At 37.5% G+C, this 19,539-nt stretch overlaps 2 protein-coding genes across 5 annotated transcripts in view; one reads left to right on the top strand and one right to left on the bottom strand.

The window, feature by feature from the left end:
- LOC18429914 (protein PHR1-LIKE 3) overlaps nt 1-17,767 on the top strand; it is a 26,690-nt gene extending 8,923 nt beyond the window's left edge. For 2 of the 4 annotated variants that reach the window (XM_088870858.1, XM_088870857.1), the window contains exons 3-7: nt 14,679-14,755; nt 15,255-15,309; nt 16,642-16,699; nt 16,802-16,871; nt 17,019-17,767. In XM_088870858.1, the coding sequence (XP_088726984.1) occupies nt 14,699-14,755; nt 15,255-15,309; nt 16,642-16,699; nt 16,802-16,871; nt 17,019-17,444 (666 nt within the window). In that variant the 5' untranslated portion in view covers nt 14,679-14,698 and the 3' untranslated portion in view covers nt 17,445-17,767. The remainder of the gene's footprint in view (nt 1-14,678; nt 14,756-15,254; nt 15,310-16,641; nt 16,700-16,801; nt 16,872-17,018) is intronic. The other 2 variants (XM_088870860.1, XM_088870859.1) reach the window with 1 other exon arrangement.
- LOC18429915 (putative calcium-binding protein CML21) lies at nt 16,587-19,539 on the bottom strand. The gene is made up of 4 exons (XM_020664680.2): nt 18,462-19,539; nt 18,136-18,338; nt 17,850-18,024; nt 16,587-17,739 (listed from the first exon to the last, which is right to left on the bottom strand). Exons 1-4 carry the CDS (start codon nt 18,883-18,885, stop codon nt 17,645-17,647), a joined length of 897 nt encoding a protein of 298 aa, XP_020520339.2. The 5' UTR covers nt 18,886-19,539; the 3' UTR covers nt 16,587-17,644.

Raw genomic sequence — 19,539 nt, 5'->3', positions numbered from 1 at the left:
TGGAAAAGCCCCTGTAAGTGTTACGATTTCAACTAGAGGAGAGAAAGAGGGACCAAGTAAAACTGCAAAATACCCTCTCTTTCTAAATATTGAGCTTTTTAAGCCCTAAGATCCGACCAAAGTTTTCCATGGACCAAAACATCCATATTATTTACTCAAAAACAAAGAAACCTGTTGAATCCAGCCAAAATTCTGGAATAATAAAAAAATTTGGAGTTCACCTAGAAACTCTGTAGAAAGGGACTAGCCAGCCGGTCTGGGTGGACCTGGCTAACCTGCCTGTCCACTAGGTCGAATAGGTTATTCTCCTATTCGAACCGGTTCATTGGACATAACGGTCCAAAATCACTCATTCAACCTATATGCCCTCTAGTTCCTAGTCCAACCTCTAGACTAGCTGGTGAGGTTTATTTCTAATGACACTAGACATTTCTGCAACATGATATTTTGTATCCTTTCTTATTTATGTTTTACATTGATGGCGATGGGTATGTCAATTAATTATAATGCTAGTGCCATATGTGCATAGGGTTTGTGACATAATTGTTGGAGGCAAGAGCAGGATCGATTCGGGAAACGCCGAACCGCCATAGGGTGGAAGCTCCCTGGGATTAGGATAGACATCCATACCTCAAACAAGTTAAGGAGCTAGATCCTAGCATACCTGGGAGCGCGATCCCATGTCACTGGGATTGAGCTTTTAACTTGTGGGGGGTCTAAGCTCTACTATACATAAAAGGAGATCAATTACTAGTATATGATAAATTAGGATCACCTCAATACCTGCTTGATCCATCATAATGCACCTTAGCTTATTACCGATGCTATAGTTGTAGTACTCCAATTTACTACAATAGTACTATTTAATAATATCATAAAGTACCTTACAATGACATTAAAATGTAGTTTTTTAATACCATATTCCTAGTACAACGCGATTTGATATGCACCACAGTTTAACATATTCTAAAGAAATGAATCTATAATATCAAGGAAAGGAGCAATAGTTCGATTAATAGTATAGCTCCTCTCCTCGTTGGGTTTCTACAAGCATGTAGACCGAGATCCTATTTTATAGGGAGCGAGATCCCTATTTCTCTAAACCCAGGTTCTGCAAAGATCCCTTAGAGGAACCACGGGATCGAGTTCCTAAGATGGGACCGTGGCCTTACCCCCAAGGTTCTCGCAACTATGGTTTGTGAAGATGTTTCGGGATCGGCAAGAAAAATTATTATTCTTATTATTTTTAATTTCGTGCATTCTTACGTTCAATTTCTTTTAATAAACGTTTTTGGTTAAAACATGACTAAAAGACCTAAATTATGAAAACTAGAAAAAGATAATAACATAGTCTTTATACATAATTCATCTGCCATATAATTTTGAAGGACTTGTCTATTATGTGGTCCTGAGGCCTATAGTATTCATGGCCCCTCACCAAATCCTCCTCTTGTTTTTGTGGGTTAAACTTTCCAAATCCACCACTTTTGATTGGATTAGAGATCCAAAAGGCTTTAAAATGCTTTCAACACACTTTCTTGTAACTAAGAATTGATTTGGAGATTCAAGAAAGCACCAAATCTCCCAAATGCAAATCCAATCTAATGCCCATTTGAGATTTGATCTTGCGTAGTGGTGGATTTGCACCTTATTTGGAGCTTCAAAATAAAATCTTTTTGGAGGAAACTGAGTTTGGTGTGTGTGGGCGGGGGACTGATTATGCTGCGTTCTTGGGTCCATCAGTCAATCAAAACCCATAAGTTGTGGATTTGAGTGAGAGACCCTGTTAATATTGCTATATTATGGATCTGCAAGACCACCATGTCTCTTTCTACAATAGAATTACGCAAAGTAATGAAAGTAGTCAGATGATAAGTTTCTACTATAAGACCCTGTTAATATTGGTATATTTTGGATCTGCAAGACCACCGAGCCTCTTTTTACAATATAATTGCGCAAAGCAATGAAGGTAGTTAGATGATAAAGTATATGCCCTAGATTTTACTAACTTGTAAACGAAATAACATGTCATGATGCATGTGAATATGCTATGCTAAACCATATATTAATGTGTATTTTATTTACAAATCAAAATTTTCAATGAAAAAATTCAAATGCATAATTATTTATTTACATGATGCTATTACCTATGATTGAAAAAATACTGATCCGGATCAGGTATTGCTCAAGTTTGTGCTGATTCCTGGTCGAAATCGGGATTAAATTACTATATGAATATAATGTGCAAGAATTATATAGATAGTGCTCGAAGGGCTTAGTTGGTTAGCATAGTTGACTTTGTTCCTAAGGAAAGGGGTTTGAATCTCCTCTGCTGCTTTCTCCCTTATTCTAATATACTTGAACTTTTTTCCAGAAGTGAGTAAATAGGGTTTATTTTGAACCTTAAAAATAAACAGGCCAAGCGGGTAAAAGGGAATGGATCGATCCTTGAACCTCGAGGGTCTCTGCTGCAAGATCTACTCAACTAGGTTTAGGGATTGATCCTAGTGCACCACCTGCTCCCTTGATAAAGAGATTTTGTCATATTATTTGCAGCAGTCAATGCTATTAAAGAAGTTGATCTTTTGTTTACTTGTTGTTTAAGCAAACATAGTATTATTTATTTATTGATGCCTAAATTATAATACAGACGAATTTTCTAGTCAACCATTGGCTCTGTTTTGTGCCAGAATTTTGTCTTGTGGTTTATTCCCTAGCTCAAAAAGTGATACATGTACTCCATCCTTTCTTGAAGTTCTTTTTGATATGCACTTATTATGTTCATTGTTTCTCTCTAAGTTTGTGCCCCAACTTTCTTGGAATTTCACATGGAATTTCGCCTCTTTTCCTTGTCATTTACAAGTTAATGAGTCTATGGGGAATTGAATTTGTGGAGTGAGTTATGAGTTTTAATACTTCATTCTTATCATGAATGGATTTTTATTCCTCCTCAAAATTGGTTTGTGAGTCTTAAAACTTGTTGCTGTGGATCTTGTTGCTTTCTCTAAGGAGTTTTCGGGTTATCTGGTCTCAAGTTATTTGTTGTCCCAGGCTTGCGAGCAAACTTGCAATTTTGCGATTGAAGAGCTTGAAGTTTTGTTGGTGTCTGGACTCTCTGGTTATCTCTTCTTATGGTGTCAATAGATTTGTTGTGTTTGTGCTAGTGTCAAGTGATTTAAGGCAAAGTATATGATCCTTAATGTACCATTATCTGGTCTTAGAGTCTTTTGACATCCAAGATCTGTTCGTGTCTGTTTGAACCTCACACATGCATTTTCATTTCTTTGACACTGATACTCAAGTACCTGTCTTGCATTTAAGCACCATGCAAAACAGGCTTGTACTTGCGTGCTGTTTGTTGCCATGATTCTCGTTGCCTATATATACAGTGCTGCATCAATTTGTGTTGATGGTGCCATTTCTTATAAAAGGCCTTTACCCTCCTCTCTCTCTCTCTCTCTCTCTCTCTCTCTCTCTCTTGTTTGAATCAAGGCCTTTAGCCTCCTTTTACGAGCCCAGCTTTTTGCAGAGGCTTATTGGCACATGCAAATAAACATCCACCTCTTGTGTGATAAGGATGCAGGATATGTGTTTCAGTTTCTTTATGCAGCAGTCTTTCTAGAGGATCTTTGGTGTATCTACCTTTGATCTCTTTAGTAATCTTAGTTATGCAGCAATCCATTGATAAGTGAGCCTCTTTATGAGCTGTTGGTCCATGCAGCCTATGTCCTTAAAAGGTCACCTGTGATGGCTTACCATCTATTTTTTCTGAGAATGGTATTGAAGATATCTTATCTGCACATTAAGGGCTGCTATGGCATTATTAAAACAAAATGAAGTGATTTTGGAGAGTATTCATGATACCTTTATTTCTTGGGTCCTTGTGATTATTAGTTTTCAGATATCAGGCCTACAGATATCATTCATAAGGTCATTAGTGGGTGGTGATTGTTGGAGTGTCCCCAGACCTCTTATTTTTATTTGTTAGTTCTTTTCCATCATGAACTGTCCCTTTTGTAGTTTGTTCTTTCTAAGCCTTTCCTTCTTTTTTTTGCATAGTTGTCTCCTTATATGCCCTTAATGCAACTTGTTGTAGAAAAGTTTTGAAATTGAGTGAAGTTTTAAAAATCCTATCTTGAGTTGACTGGAGCTATCTTGAATTGACTGGAGCTATCTTTTCCTCCAAAAGAGGGGGGGGGGGGGGGGGGGGGGGGAGAGGACAAAACATTGAAGCTATCTTTGTTTTTGTTGCTAAATATTATTATTTTGGTTATAGGGATTGGTCCGAATGGCTGCAATTTGAGGGAAGTTTGCTATGGGATTGATAATGAGCTTGCCTTTCTGATAAAATGCTACACAAAAACAAATTAATAACTTATACTTGGAGGGTACTTCCTAGGCAAATCGGGTAAAGACGTAGTGTGTATCCCTTTATTGTCATTGACCATATGTTGGTTCAAGTCACATGTTTCTGTCTAGTACCTTGAAAATGATGAATCATGTGAATGAGTTTCTCCCAGCGAATCATTACTTTTGCCTTTTTGCTGATGCAAAATTTTGTTCTAAGAACATAGCGTATATCTAATATGAGGTACTCTACTCCTATGTGGCTTTATGGACAGACATTGCAGTCTCTTCCACAAGTTTGGGGAGAAGTGTACAAGTCAGATAATGATATTGTTTACTATTTCTTTAATTCTTTATCATATTGTGCATGACCATCTGTTTCATATGCTCTGTTACTCCTGAATGTTTTTTGTCTAAATTTGGGGTACCCAATTCCTTGCTCATTTGTGAACAAAATAATCTATGTGTTAGCATTAAAAAAAAAAAAAAACATCTTATTGAGTGGAGAAAGTTACCAAATGCAAGGGACAACAACAATTACATCTTATTGAATGGAGAAAGTCACCAAAATGCACGGGAGAACACCAATAATGTGCTTTCTTTTAATCACTTGGCCACTGCATACCTAAAATTTTGTGATACCATTTATCTCAAGCAGGGCATAAAAGGCAGCTATGAATTCTATCATGTGTTCTCATTACAAATGAGCAGGATTGGCAATTGAGAAAGTTGAAAACTTCGTAGATGCCTTATCTGACTGCTCATGTAATCTATTGATTCATTCACTTGGGGATTATCTGCTTAGGCTTCCTCTGCAAATACCACGTTCCTCCATTGCAATACAATTATAGTTTTAGTTTTTGCTTGAATATGCTCCTGTCATTCTTTGCATTCAGATAATAATGCAAAAACTCCCTCAAAAAAACAAACTATTTAATCTTCATATGAAAAATCTCATTTATGTAATGGCTAGGGTTAACCTACTTTTAGGCCTTTTAAACATTCGGACCACCTTTCATGCATCTTTTGCTAGTGATATCATATTCAACTTGTTTCTTTAATAAGGGGATTTCCTTCTATTTTGTAGTTTTTGGGATATGCTTCTCTTTGTTCTTCGTTTCAACCTTTTCTAAGGTCTTTCATATCCCATTAGTAGAGCCAACCTTTCTACATCTTATGTTAATGCTATTGTAATCAATTAGTTCTTCAATTGGTAAGTTCCCTTCTTTTTTTTTTTGAATTTATGGGAAATGCTTAGCTTTTTTTTTCTCAACCTTTCTAAGGTCTTTCATATTTCGTCAGTAGATAAATATGTCTACTGCATTTTTCTGGCTTTGTTCCTTTGCATTATTTTCCAAGGTTTTAAGATGCCCATCATGATTGTCATGGGTAGAGAATGAAAGGATAATTATCTACATTAGTGTTCAAGAAAGCGCAAGCCCCCCGCCTAGGAACAAGGTACAAAAAAGACTTAACTCATTAAGAGTTAAATGAATATATAAGATCTTAGTTTCACTTAAATGAATATATAAGATCTTAGTTTCACTTTCACATAAGACTTAACTCATGCGGATATCACATAATCAATAATATATCAAATAAAGTAAAACAAAAATAATAGAATATCATAACATGACACATTGTACAAAAAAGGAATCAACTATTCATAAAAGAATACGCATATGCCCAATTTCATTGTCCATATAAGGAAAAATTCAATGAATCACAAAAAAATCAATCTTTCAACTACAATCATGTAAATATATCGTAAAAGAAAAAAAAGTAAAAGAAAAAACAAATGATTCACAACATAATACATTGTAGCAAAATAAAATCAAAACCCTTTTTGAAACAAGATAATATTTTAAAAATATCAAAATCAAATAGATATTGGTGCAAACCTCGTCTATTGGGTTGTCGAAAATCCTCAAAATCAACTGCTAGAAGTTTCAAATCCACCCACAAACTATTGCCTTTGTTTTGGGAAGAAATTGAAAAATAAAAAATTTGTCGATTTTTCGATAAATCACAAAAGAATGGTTTTTGAGAAGTTTTTCTCTCCCTAAAAGGAATGGTTTTGGTTTTGGGGGTTTACAATACCCCCAAAACCCTTTCCCCCCCCTTTTTGTGGGGAAAAATGACTTTTTCTTACCCTCGTTGAGACCCTTTTCGACCTTTTTGCAAGTTGTCGTGAGGCGGCGCCTTACTCGCCTAGGCGGGCTTAGACGCAGGATGCCTAATAGTCTGGCCTCGTAAGCACCTAGTCGTTTTTTTAAAAAATCCGCCTAGGCGGTTGGGCGGGTGAATTTTCGAACATTGATCCACATAAATGAAACGCCTTCTTCTGCTTATTCAAATTGACATCAGGTGGACCACAAAATAATCATCAACTACAATGGATGGGTGGCATTGAAACTTGGGCATCTTAATTATCTTATGTCTTTATTGGCTGCATAATTTTTGGTCTTTACAATTACCAAAAAAGGAGAAAATCTTGACGTCATTTGGTGAGCATATGAAGTGTGTCTCTTTGACGTTCCCAAAAACAAAAAGAAAATGCAAATGAATGAGAGTTACTCCTATATTAGCCTATTGTCATAGAATTTTATTTGGAGTGTTTTTTTGTAAAAAGACTTGTATTTGGTTGAATGATCTTGCCCCCATATTTGGCATTCCCATTGTGTTACTAAAGTCGATCCCATGGAAAACCACCTCCACACCCACCTCTTCTGCAGCTCTAGTTCCCATCTACATTCACTTGATTTCTTTCGATTTATTTGGCTATTGGTTATATTGGGAGGAGATCTTGTCATCCTTGCTCCGTCCATCCCCTTTCCATACTTCTCCATCCCATACTCCTTTTTGAGGTACACAGCTCTATGTACTCAAGTCTGTCGTGCACATTGTGATGTATATTTCCCCATTTCAATACAATGTTAACTATCATGGTAAATCGATGAGTTCATACCCAACAGGAAGGAATTGATGTGCATGCGCAATGTTCAACCAAGTGATGATTATCATGGCATCTATAGGATGTTGTTTAATATAGAGTTTGTCTATAGACCTATAGTTATTAAAGCCAAGGTTCCAAAAACGCTAGGCAGCCGGCCCAGTGCCTAGGCAGGCTCCTAGAACCTCAGGCGCCCTGAAGTACAAATTTTTTAGATATATACATCCACGTGCTGTCCAAACACACATATATACATATATTTGTGTCAATTTTGTAATTTATTGTATTTGAAAATATTGTAACATACTTTTTATATACAAACATATGGCATATCGCATGTTGAGAATAAACTTGTTCAAAATTTCAAAATTCAAACCATACAAAATTTAATTTTTTTGGTATTAGTAATAGTCTCCAACTCTCAATATGAGAAAATGATTCCAATGAGAAAATAAAATTTTAGGAAGCTTCTTCAAACCACATCTCAGAAATAGGAATATCTAAGGGATGAGGGCTTATGGAAGTGTACTTTTAACGTTGGGGGGTTGAAAATATCCCCTATGACCTATTTAAACCTTTTTGGGGGTTAAAATTACCCCCTTGCCCTTTTTGGCATCTTTAAAAATAAAAAAAAGGTCCGTGTCCATGGGCGCTCGCCCATTTCTACGTGTGTGGCCAGTAGAGGTGTCTTGGTGGCCTAGGCGCCGGGTGAAACGTTTTAGAACATTGATTAAAGCACAATGTTTTAGTTGCACATTTTTTTTTTTTTTTTTCCCCCATTTTGCATTGCTTTTTGTTTCTACTGTTAAAACAATGGAGTTATTCTGAACTGGAACTGTATAGTATTGCTGTACAACAATAGAAAGAAACCTTACTTGCATTGGATTTAGGGCTCATCTTAAAGTGCTCAGTTTGTTGCCTATTTGTTGAGGAATAATTATTAGGTTTGCTTATCTAAAGTGGCCCTCCCACTTCTGGCATTTGGTTTGGCAGTTGGGCTTTGGCAGTTTCGGCAGCCGAAACTCAGTCCTCATGGAAGTGCATTCTTTTGGGAACACATTCCCTGTTCTCTTGGGAGCTTTTTCTACTAGAGTTGTTAAGGAAGATATCAATCTCTCCTTTGGTGGCTTCCATTGTGGGACCTACAAAATGCATCACATGGTAAGTATTGGGTTTTAAGGTGGGTGGAATATTTTTATTCTTGACAAAAAAAAAAAGAACTCAAGCATCAAAGTCCTTCAATAATTTTTTGAAGTTTATCTTATTTTTAAATATTTATACATTATGGGCTCTCCCTAAGACCCTAACTAGAGAGCTTCTTGCAAGCGACGATCCCCAGCCCTCGATCCTGCTCCTGTTCCTGCTTCGACAACTATCTTTTGAAGAGCCAGGCATGGCTAAAGGTTACTTGTTAAAGATTATCCTTGTGCCAACATTATGCTTTGGGTTTAGATTAGTGCATAAATGTTTTCCCTACCAATGAGCATTGGGGGGTTGTTATGGAGCATTTATAGGGATATGGTTTCTGGTTTCATCAAAGCAGTGGCATCCATTTATATGGAGACAAAATAACATTTTGATATTTAGGAACTGCAATCCCTAGGAGATTTTTGTTATAGAATCATAGAAGCAATAACTTGGAGTGACAGTGGTAACGTGGCTAGAAATTCATAAAGCCATAGCATGGAAGGTTTGTGAAGTCGACACCAATGAATTAATTAGGAGAGGGGGGGCAGCTACCATGCTTTTTTCTTGTTCTTTTTTTCTTTTATTTATTTATTCATTTATTTGTTTTGGGAGTGGAGGGCAGTGTTGCATGAGTTCTCCACTCTTGCTTGTTGTCGCCTGTCTGTACAGGTCTGTTGCATTTCTCCACTCTTGCTTGTTGTTGCCTCTCTGTACGGGTCAGACACACCATCTCTATATGTTAGAACTTCAAGGCCCTGACCTGACTTGTCTACATGCCATGTCAGAAGTGTCAATTGTTAAAACACCTTGATTCCTATGTGTTTTATGTAAGAAAAGGAGCCGTGAATATGGGATTTAACTCAACCTCTCAATAGTTGGCAGAACTCTCTGTTGCTTCGCTACAAGAAAAATGTATTATTTGAAAAATGCAAAAGAAAAAAATGAGGGCAATCTCTATTTTTAGTTTTCTTGCATGAAATCATATTTATTTATGTTTTTATTTTTTTCCTTTTCAATTTGTATGATTTATAGTACTTGTATTTTTGCATCTATAATTTCTATCTTTTATATTTGTACGGATGTGCAAAGGTCGTAGTGGCGGTTTGGCCCATCATGGTAGACACCTTAGACATGTATTAAAATCTAACATCTATGTCGGTGTTCAAGTGGCATTGGTTGGTTGGGGGGTGGGTTGGTGTTAGGGTTCTCTTGGAAAATGTTGTTTATTGTGTTGAGAAACTAAGTAGGATTTACTGAGAATATAAACCAGAAGAAACTTGGGAGATGAGAAGGGAGTAGAGAAGGGCATATTTTTGCTAAGAAATTCTACCAGATCATGGGACCTATGGAGGAATGGGTTAGCAATGTTTTCATAGTAAGAAAGCAAGGTTGTTTTAGTTGTTTATGGCTTTGGTAGGCTAGAAGATAAGATAGGCTCTTTGACTAAAGTCTACAAGGAAATTAGATTTTTAAATAAGTACAGTTTGATGGGTAGGAACTGGGGTTTATGTTGGTTGGTTGTTGTGATAGGATAAATGCATATGGAGCACCAACTCTAATATGGCAAATAAGATTATTTATTTCATTGAGCAGTTTGTGAAAGGCAATCTTTGGTACATTGAGGTGTAGGGTGACTTCTTTAATGCTATTCACTTGCTGGAAGGGGCTCTCAAGTTCCTTGAACCTGGGAATATATTTGTGTAAGAATTTTATTTCAAATTATTGTACTTTCACTTTGGTCATAGTTTAGATTCAGTCGCAGTAACCTCTATCAGAAAAGCAAGAGTAACTATAAGAAGCTCTGGTCAATAGGGCCTTGCTTGGTGCTTTAGATGATGTTAGATATCTCAAATTCTGTGGCTTATGATTCTCTTAAATTAGGTCCATCACTTTAAAAAGAATTAAAACACTTTGGTTTGACATGTTATAGCATGTGAAGCTATGATATTTGGAATCAAATTATCCAGCATCGATTTGAGGTGATAAAGGAGTCATGGAGCTAATTTATTGAGTAATGACCTGGTTGAATTGTTTTCCACACACTAAAACTAGTTGCTCAAAGAAAAGGAAAAATACATTTTTAACTAATTATTTGGTTTTTATTTTCAAATGATAGTCATTATGGGCATATCAGCTCTTTAATATGTTTTATATCGAAATGGGAGCCAGAATGAGCTATAACTTTTAAGTGGGTTGAAGAAGTTGGAGCATGAGGAAATTCTGGTTATGGGTTAAAACCAAGCTTTGACCCTATGACAGGTTAGAACATTTGCAAGTTGTGTTAGAGAATGCAGAGGTGATTAGTGGTTCACTGTGGCTCTCAAGAGGATAGCACAGGCTATTGAGGTCTAATGGTAGCAATGTTCGCAAAATCACCTAATCTAACAGCTAACCGCCCGGTTAGATCGGAACCGGCTAGTGGCCGGTTCCTGTATTGGGCGGTTAGGGTGATCAACCGGTATTTTAAAAAAACAAATTCAAAAAAATGTATATAAATTCTCAAAAATAAGGAACGTGCTTTGTAATGCATTTTTAAATATTCTTTACATTATGGTAAAGATTAAAAATTGTTTTGGTCATTAATACTCACTTATATATTTTCCCTTCTTTTTTAGAAAATTTAAAAAATAGCCATTGAAAAATATAAAATGGGTTAAAATTCATTTTTTTCATTAATTTTCAACTTCATTTGAATATTTTGTTTTAATCATTCTTTATATGCTTTTTATATTTTAGTAGATTTTTTTTTGTATTTTTTTTTTTTTTTTTTTCAATCCTTTTTTTACCGCTCGGGACTTGTCCAATTAGAGCAGTTGAATCGGCCGGTTTACCAGTTAGGCCGGTTAAACCGCTTCCAAGCCCATGTCCGGTTAACCATTCCGGTTCGATTTTGCAAACACTGAATGGTAGCACCTAGTTAGTTTGGATTGATAGAGTGGGGCACTGCACCCATCCATCGTTATCAAGTATGAACTAGACTGACTTGTTCCATTGGTTCTGCCTGTTGGACCAAGATTGGCTCCAAAAATAGGTCCAATCTCACATTAAATTCAAAACATCAAAAATTGAATGAAACAGCGGACTGGACTACACATCCTCTGACAATGACAGTTCCACTTAATGAGTTCTTGAATGCCGAAGTTCCATTTAAGACGATGATTATGAACCTATTAGAGGCCCCTTGAGCTCGTAAGGAATCCCTTAGTGATGAAATTCAATGGGAAAAGAGAGGGACCCTATAGTGGAATGATAAAGGGATCGAAAGAAAAGCTGTATCCAATGTGAGGATGATTCAGGGAGTAGGGAGAAAGAAAACAAGAAATCAGAAAAATAAAAACAAAAAACAAAGGGTGAGAGAATACACCCTCTCTCTTGTTCTACAAGGGAGTCACCCAAGGATCTTTTCGTAAGACCTAAAATGAACTCTTTTTTTTTTGTCTTTTTCTAGTCTAAAACCTTACTTGCTCCTTAAGAAACCCTACTCAATATTAAATTCTAGCCCTTCATTTATTCAATATTTAACTTCCAACCCCTCCTTTCTCTATAACTAATAAAAGTAACAAATACCTCTAAAGAAAACTAGAAACTCAAAATAATCCTTAACCAAAATTTTAATCTTCAAAAAAAATTAATAGATTTAGAAAATTAAAACCCAATTGCATCATTCTCTTGGGGTTGGGGGAAGCATGACCTCAAGCTTAAAAACTCGTCAAGTCGTTCAAAAGCCATTTGGATAGTTGATGATGAATTTTCACCATTCGCCTGGCTACTTGGTCTTCTTCAATAAACCAGTTAATCAAACACTTGGTGTGCATCTTATAGAACTCTGGGATGTAGAGCACAATTTGATTTCTTCGTGCTCAAATGGTTGTATATCACACGTTGCAACCAATATATCTTCTTGTTCATAATTGATTATCAAATTTTGTAGCACCTTTGAGTTGTTGTCAACATCTTTAGCATTGACATTTACTGCTTCATGGTATCCAATACATTCAAGTTTCTTCTTTATTTGATCTTGATATCATTGACGGGGGGAGCAGGGAGAGAAAATAATAAGGCAGAAAAATTATGACAAAAAATAAAGAGTGAGAGAATATATCTTCTCTTAAGTTTTGCAAGGGAGTCCACCCCAAAAGATTTTTTACAAGACCCAAATTAAACTCTATCTTCTTTGTCTTTTTATTGTCCAGTAGTTACATATGTATAGAAGAAAATGACCCTAAAACCTAAATCAATATTAAATCCTAGTCATTCATCTATTTAATGTTTAACTTTCAATTATACCCCTCAATTCTCTAGAACTAAAAAAGGACACAAATACCTCTAAATATTTAGATAATTAGAAACACAAAATAATCCCAGGCCTAAATTTTAATTTTCCAAAAAAATTATAGAATTAAAAAAATAAAACTTAATTGCATAAAAAAAGGTCGATGACAGTAAAGGAATTTATTTCTTTTAAAAATGCTCATGATTGTTTCAGAAAACATTGAGGGCATGTAGTAGAAATTTTAGGTATCATGCTTTTTTTTTTTTTGGCAGTTGGGGAGGGGGGCTTCGGTTTCGGGGGCAGTTGGGGGGGGGGGGGGGGGGGGGGGGGGGGTAACATATGTAGAAGTTGAAGAGGTCCGTATTTTCTGTTTTTACTTTTTTATGGTGCCAGATGTGAGCATGTGTGTTCGTGTGTCTAGAGGCAGCATTGGTTGCTTTGTACAATTTATGAATGACTCTATCATACTTGTGTGGCCTAAGGAAATATGTAGGGTATGGCATCTAGATCTTCTTTTAAAGGTATCTCTATAGGCACCCTGAGATTTGGGAGAATCATGTGGCATTGGAGGTGTATGTTGCATGGAATTATAGGTGAGTCTAACTTGGAGTCACCCAAGTTACTCGGGCTCCACGGGCTGCCGATTCTAGAGCCAAACACATGGGTACCAATGGAGTCAGCACAGTTTCCTATATGTTCTTTTGTTTGGACTTGCTTGTATCTTTGATAGCGACTGTCAGACTGGACTCGGGCTTGGGTCTACTACCTCAGTCCTTGATTTGTAACGCTGGATGGAACACATTAGGTAGGCTTCAGTTCGGCAATTGTATTTGATCTAGTTATGGTGGAATGGATTCTTTGGGACATAACTATTTTTTCTTGGTTCTTTTTGGGAGTTGGGGTCTTTGGGAATTTTATCAGCAATTGCTGTCATGGTTAGAGTTATAGGATCTTGTGTGGGCTTTGTTGGATAGAGGCATTGAGGTTTCACTTTTATCTTACTAGATTCAATTTCGTGGGTGAGTTCTTTGATTCCAAACACAAAACTATGTGTTTTTCTTTTTTTGGTGTTTTGGCGGGGCGGTTATTAACTCACACCTATGAGTTAACTATTTCACATCTCAGTCATATATCCTGATCTAATTTTAATTAGCCTATCATTCTTTCGATCAAATTTCAAGTAGCCCATCGATAACACATCATTTAGGGTTTTGAAATTTGTTAAATAACACCAATGCTGAAATGTTAAATAGTTCAACTTTTAGGTGTGATTTAATATATTTGTTTTAATTGTTAAAACAATGGTTCTCTTCTTATTCTTAAGATCTTGCCATGACACACTTTTGAAGAAAAGCACATGTGAGACGTGTGGTTGATGGAAGAATGCAATTTAAAAGGTTAAATGCTATGGCAGAAAATTCCGAGTTGGTTTGTGTTGCTAGCTGTTAACTGCATTTAATGGGAATTTCTCTTTGGGTGGCTTTTCCAACCGAATGGCATGATAAAAGTTTTACAGGATTATTTTTCTGCTTAATTAGTTAGTGTCTCAGGTGTTCCTGTGGCTTCTATGGTATATTTCTCTGGAATTTCTGGGGTTATGCTCAAAATCTAATTGGCAATTGTCTGATTTGCTTTTTTTTTGCTGGTTGATTTTGGATCCCTTTGTGACTGTTTAGAAGAACCTTTTCATGTTTATAAAGGGCTTATTCTTCATCATCCATTTATGAGGGGTTTAGTACTATGTTACTTGTTAGCTGCTTTCATATTATGATGGAATGTGATTCCTTTTTTATATGAATTTCTGTGTGTAAACTTGGTCAATTTTAGGTTCTAATGATAAACAATGTCAGCAGTGTTCTAATAAAGCGCAAAGTCTTCAAAATTGTTTTAATGGGTTTCTCCCATTTCTACTTGCAGAAGCAACACCAAAGACCATAATGAGGACGATGGGTGTAAAAGGCCTTACTCTTTATCATTTGAAGAGTCATCTTCAGGTATCTCACACTTCAGCTAGAATTCTGCAGTTTTAAAATGATATTTTATTCTTCGAAAGCATGGGGTCTTTGCATAGTTTCCTTTTTCAGTTTTCTACTTTTATATAAGCGGAAGACCCATGAGCAAACAGAAGAGCCAAGAGTTGGAAGTTATACTGCTTAAATTCACCTAAACTATTGTTTGTTCTTTTTGTTGTGTTTCGATTACTTCTATGCTTGAAAACACCTATAAAATTGATGTAATTGCAATTATATATTTTATGAATCAAATAAGAAAAGGGAAAGAATTATATATATTTGGTACATATAAAACAAGAGAGAACTATTTTACTACAGGATCATTGTTAATGACTAGTTCATTTTGTTCATTACTAGTAATATTGGCAAAATCGATTTCCCTATGGTTTGACAGAAATACTGGCTAGATCATTGTTAATGACTGGTTCACTTTGTTTATTACTAGTAATATTGGCAAAATCAATTTCCTATGGTTTAACAGAAATACAGGCTAGGCAAGCAGTCATGCAAGGAGTTCACTGACAACTCCAAAGAGGGTAACTAGTCCTTTCCTTACCAATGTTCCACTTGCCCCCCACTATGCTTGCATAATCTCTCCATGATTTCTGAGAAAAACAATTTGAAATCTATACTCTGTATAAATAGATTGCCTTGTAGCCTTAGGTAGCATTGCATTTCAGTATTTGAGTATAAAGTAGTTTTATTAGATTAACATATCACGCTTGCATCCTGTTGTTCAAACATGCTGGAAAAGCAAGCTCTTCTAGCTGTGGACCTTATTAGAGAAAGGACATTATGCTAACCCCTATTTTCCTCTTTCTGATTCCTCTTTTTATTCTAGAGATATCTCAACTGAACCTCTTCTTCCTAGGTCTGTCTAATTAGAATCGCAACACCAAGGGAGACTGTTCTGAGTTCATGCTTTTACCATGGTTTGAAATTATTTAAAGACGGGTTACTAAAATACTGAAGGTCCTGTGATTTAGGTTTCATTTTTCTTCCAAACCAGTAAGGGAGTACGCCACCATTGCAAAAGAGACGTACCTATCTCTAAGCCTTCTAGGTAGTGGTGGATTATTATTTATTGATTAAATATAGGGGGGAAAAACTTCCAAGGCAACTGTGGATTGATTTGTTGGGTATCTGAGCCTTATTCTGGTTCTCACCTTGATGAGTAGTGCAATCCTAACACCCGCATCTTTGTATTACGGTGCATCAATTGCCTTACAAGGTTGGCCAGCAAAATTTTGGGGAAAATAAGAAAAAAGTGATTTGGGAACTGGAACTGGCTGAAAACCATCCGAACTGGCTGGTTGGAGCAATCCACACACCATACACTGATATCTGAAGCAGTTGAAACTCAATGAACTGATTGAAACTTACCCATTCTGACTGTTCGTTCCAGATTCCCATGCACACTCTATTGCTTCAGAGTTCTTTCTGTCTAGGGTTTTCATTTCATGTTTCCCATTTTGCCCTCCTTTTTTTGACCACATGAGCAAACTGGAAGATATTTTTTATGCTTTTAGGTGATTTTTCTGGGTTCCATGATAACAAATGATGTTATTTGAAGTGATGCTTGGTATATTCTAAAGAAGTTTGTCAAAGTGTTTATTGGTTATCACAATTACTGGACTTAGAAATACAAGCACTTTCGAATCTCTCTTAATGCTTTTGTACAAAACTAGAACTTTTCCGAGCTAAGAACACCATGCACTTTTAAATTTCTATGAGTACTCATATCAATAGACCATCGCTCATTGTTATTTGATAAAGCTTATACTTAATGGCTTCATTAAGAAACATTTAATAATTATGCATCGAAAGGAAAATGTAATGTTATAGAATTGCTGCTTCTTGCGTTACAGAGAGTCAAGGAACAACTTCTTCCTCATCTTCGAAATTGGCGAGCCAAGACATGAATGAGTAAATCCCTAGAACCTGCGTCATTTCTTCACAATGAAAAGAACGCTTTAGGAACTATGTAAATTTCCTATAGGCATGACACCTCGTTCCTAACATATGCAGGGGGTACCAGGTAACCGAGGCACTGCGGGTTCATATGGAAGTGCAGAGAAGACTACACGAACAGTTGGAGGTGAGCTCTCTCTCTCTTTCTCTCTCTCTATATCTATATATATATCCTTTTAACTCTGAACAAACCCCAATATTCCAAAAAAAGAACAAAGAAAAAAACGAAGAGCAACTATTGATTCAATGATTTCTTTTGTGATCTCCTCGACAGGTTCAAAAGCATCTCCAACTTCGAATCGAAGCCCAAGGCAAGTACCTGCAATCGATATTGGAGAAAGCCTGCAAGGCGTTGGCTGATCAAACTGTGGCTTCTGCTGGCCTAGAGGCTGCACGCCAAGAGCTCTCGGCACTGGTCATCAAGGTCTCTAATGGCTGTCTCAGTGCCCCTTCTGAGTTTTTGAACCTTCCCATTTTGCCAGAAATGGCATCAGTTTGTGTGGATGATAAGAAGCTGAACAGGCAGGCCCAAATGGCTGATTGCTCAGCTGATAGTTGTGCAACCTCCAATGAGAGCTCGGCTGGAGCACCTCTTCAATCAGGGGGGAAGAAGAGATTGAGACCCATGTATTGTGAAGGTGATTCACTGGTTTGGGAGGGTGAGGCTCGACAAGATCCACAATGGATGACCCCTCTCTGAGGCCTGACGTTTTGGGCTGAAAGTTGTGTTTCTTGATGCTATTGTACCATGAGATCTGTATATTTTGATCAACACTTTGTCACTCGTTTGGATCTTTTACACTACAATGTAGTGGATAACACTAGTTTAAGAAGATGGGTGAATCGAGCTTGGTGGGATAGTCTGACCGTAATTTTATTTTGTTTTGTTGTTTTTTCTTTTTACTGGTAGTCATCATTGATTTCAATCCAGCGAGTGAAGGCCAAAAGGAACTCCTTGAAACTAATGTGACCGTTCTTGTCGCAATCCATCTCCTCTGTAAAGAGCAAGATTCTTGTGTTAAATTGGGTTTGGATGATGTTCTAATTTCCAATTTGCATGTTCGTGCATGTGTGTGTGTGTGAGAGAGAGTGTGAGAGAGTTTACTGAATCTGTTCATGGCGATGTCCTTGGTGTCCTTGGAGGATTTTTCCTTTGAAGGGGCCTCCTTAATGGCCTGAACCATTTCTTTCCTGTTAATGTAACCGTCGCCATTCTTGTCAAGAAACACGAACGCATCTATTAGAGTATTGAATGTTCCCTCTATGTGCGGCAGATCACCCTGCGATATATTACAATTAGAACAAATGAATCTGTGTCGAGATCGAGAGAGAGAGAGTTCAGATGTGATTTAAAAACAGCGATGGAGAGAGTTAAGGTGTGGTTTGCATACAGCATGGGATTCATATGGGTGGTCCTCTAGGAGATGAAACCAGCCAAGAAGAAGAACGAGCTTTGCGAAATTTATGCCTTTGTGGCCATCCATTTCACATGCATCATAGAGATTGGCCAATGTCTGGTCACTGAATTTCAGTTGCAGATAGGAGAAGATCTGTCTCAGCTCTTCCCAATTGATGGTTCCATTCGAATCTTTGTCTGGAAGAGAAAAACCACATTTTGTCAGTTAGACTGAAACCTCCAGAATTGCAGTCTATTAAGAGTTGTTAATATGCTCCACAGATATTATATTGAAATCACACCAGAAGAAGCAAATCTCACCAAATTGGTCGAAAATGATGTGAAGCTCTTTTAGGCCTTCGATGAGCTTTGGGAACTTCATGAGCATACCATCAATGGATCTGAACGGGCTTCCTCCTCCTGCACTGACTCTTCGCTTCATTGCCTCGCCCACCATCATGTGGAGCTTTGAACTTGCTCTCATTTGTGATAGTGGTGAACTCAGGCGACCCCATATGCCTCCCATTTCATCAAGGGTGTGTACAAGAGAGAGACTCAACCCTCTGGTTGTGAAGTCAAGGCGTTGGTTGCAACCATGAGAGATGAAATGCTCATGTTTGAAATAGTAAAGACAGGTGCGCACCAGATGGGGCAAAGGAAAGGAAGTACTTTTATAGGAAAGATGCCTAATGGAGTGTATTGCCATATAATGCATTCCCCACTTGGGAGGAATGTGCCCCTTCATCTCATTCTCATGCCCCTATTCTCTTTCTAGAAGTAAGGCTGGCAATGGGCCTGGTGATCTGGCCCAGCGCAGCCTAGAAAAGATGCCCAATGGGGTGTATTGTGATATAATGCATTCCCCATTTGGGAGATTTTCTTTGGAATGTGTCCCATAGTCAGAATCTCATTCCCCTTTTCTCTTTCTAGAATTAAGTGTGGCAATGGGCCGGGTAGCTGGACACAGGCTGGCCCTGAAAATTTAGGACTTGTGTGACAAAATGTGGCCCAAAGGTCGGGCCAACATAGCTTGAGGGCTAGTCCAGGGCGTGGATAGGGTCGGCCTAGCCCGTATTTTCTTGGTTTCTTTTAGATAATTTTATTAGCCCTCCCAGCCCCACCTGATAGGGTTAGTTGCCAAGCCCAGACCGCACCTCACTGGCCCGGTCCAGGCGGAGCCAGGCCTTGGCTGGTTCTCAGGGAAACAGGGCCCAGGCCCGGCCATTGCAAGCCCTATCTAGAATGTCGGCTCTGAAGTTGGCCACAGAATACTCCCCACTACTCTCTCTCTCTCTCTCTCTTGTACAGTGGTCTGTTAATTTGGCTTTTGTTTCAATAAGTTCATGCTTTGGAGAGTAAGCGGAGTACCCAATATGATCTGCTCTCTCTCCCTCTCTGT

The sequence above is a fragment of the Amborella trichopoda genome, chromosome 6 (genome assembly GCF_054954075.1).
Source record: "Amborella trichopoda isolate Santa Cruz 75 chromosome 6, AtrichopodaSantaCruz75HAP2 v2.0, whole genome shotgun sequence".
Lineage (NCBI taxonomy): Eukaryota > Viridiplantae > Streptophyta > Magnoliopsida > Amborellales > Amborellaceae > Amborella > Amborella trichopoda.
This window is presented reverse-complemented; position numbering and strand designations above follow the sequence as displayed.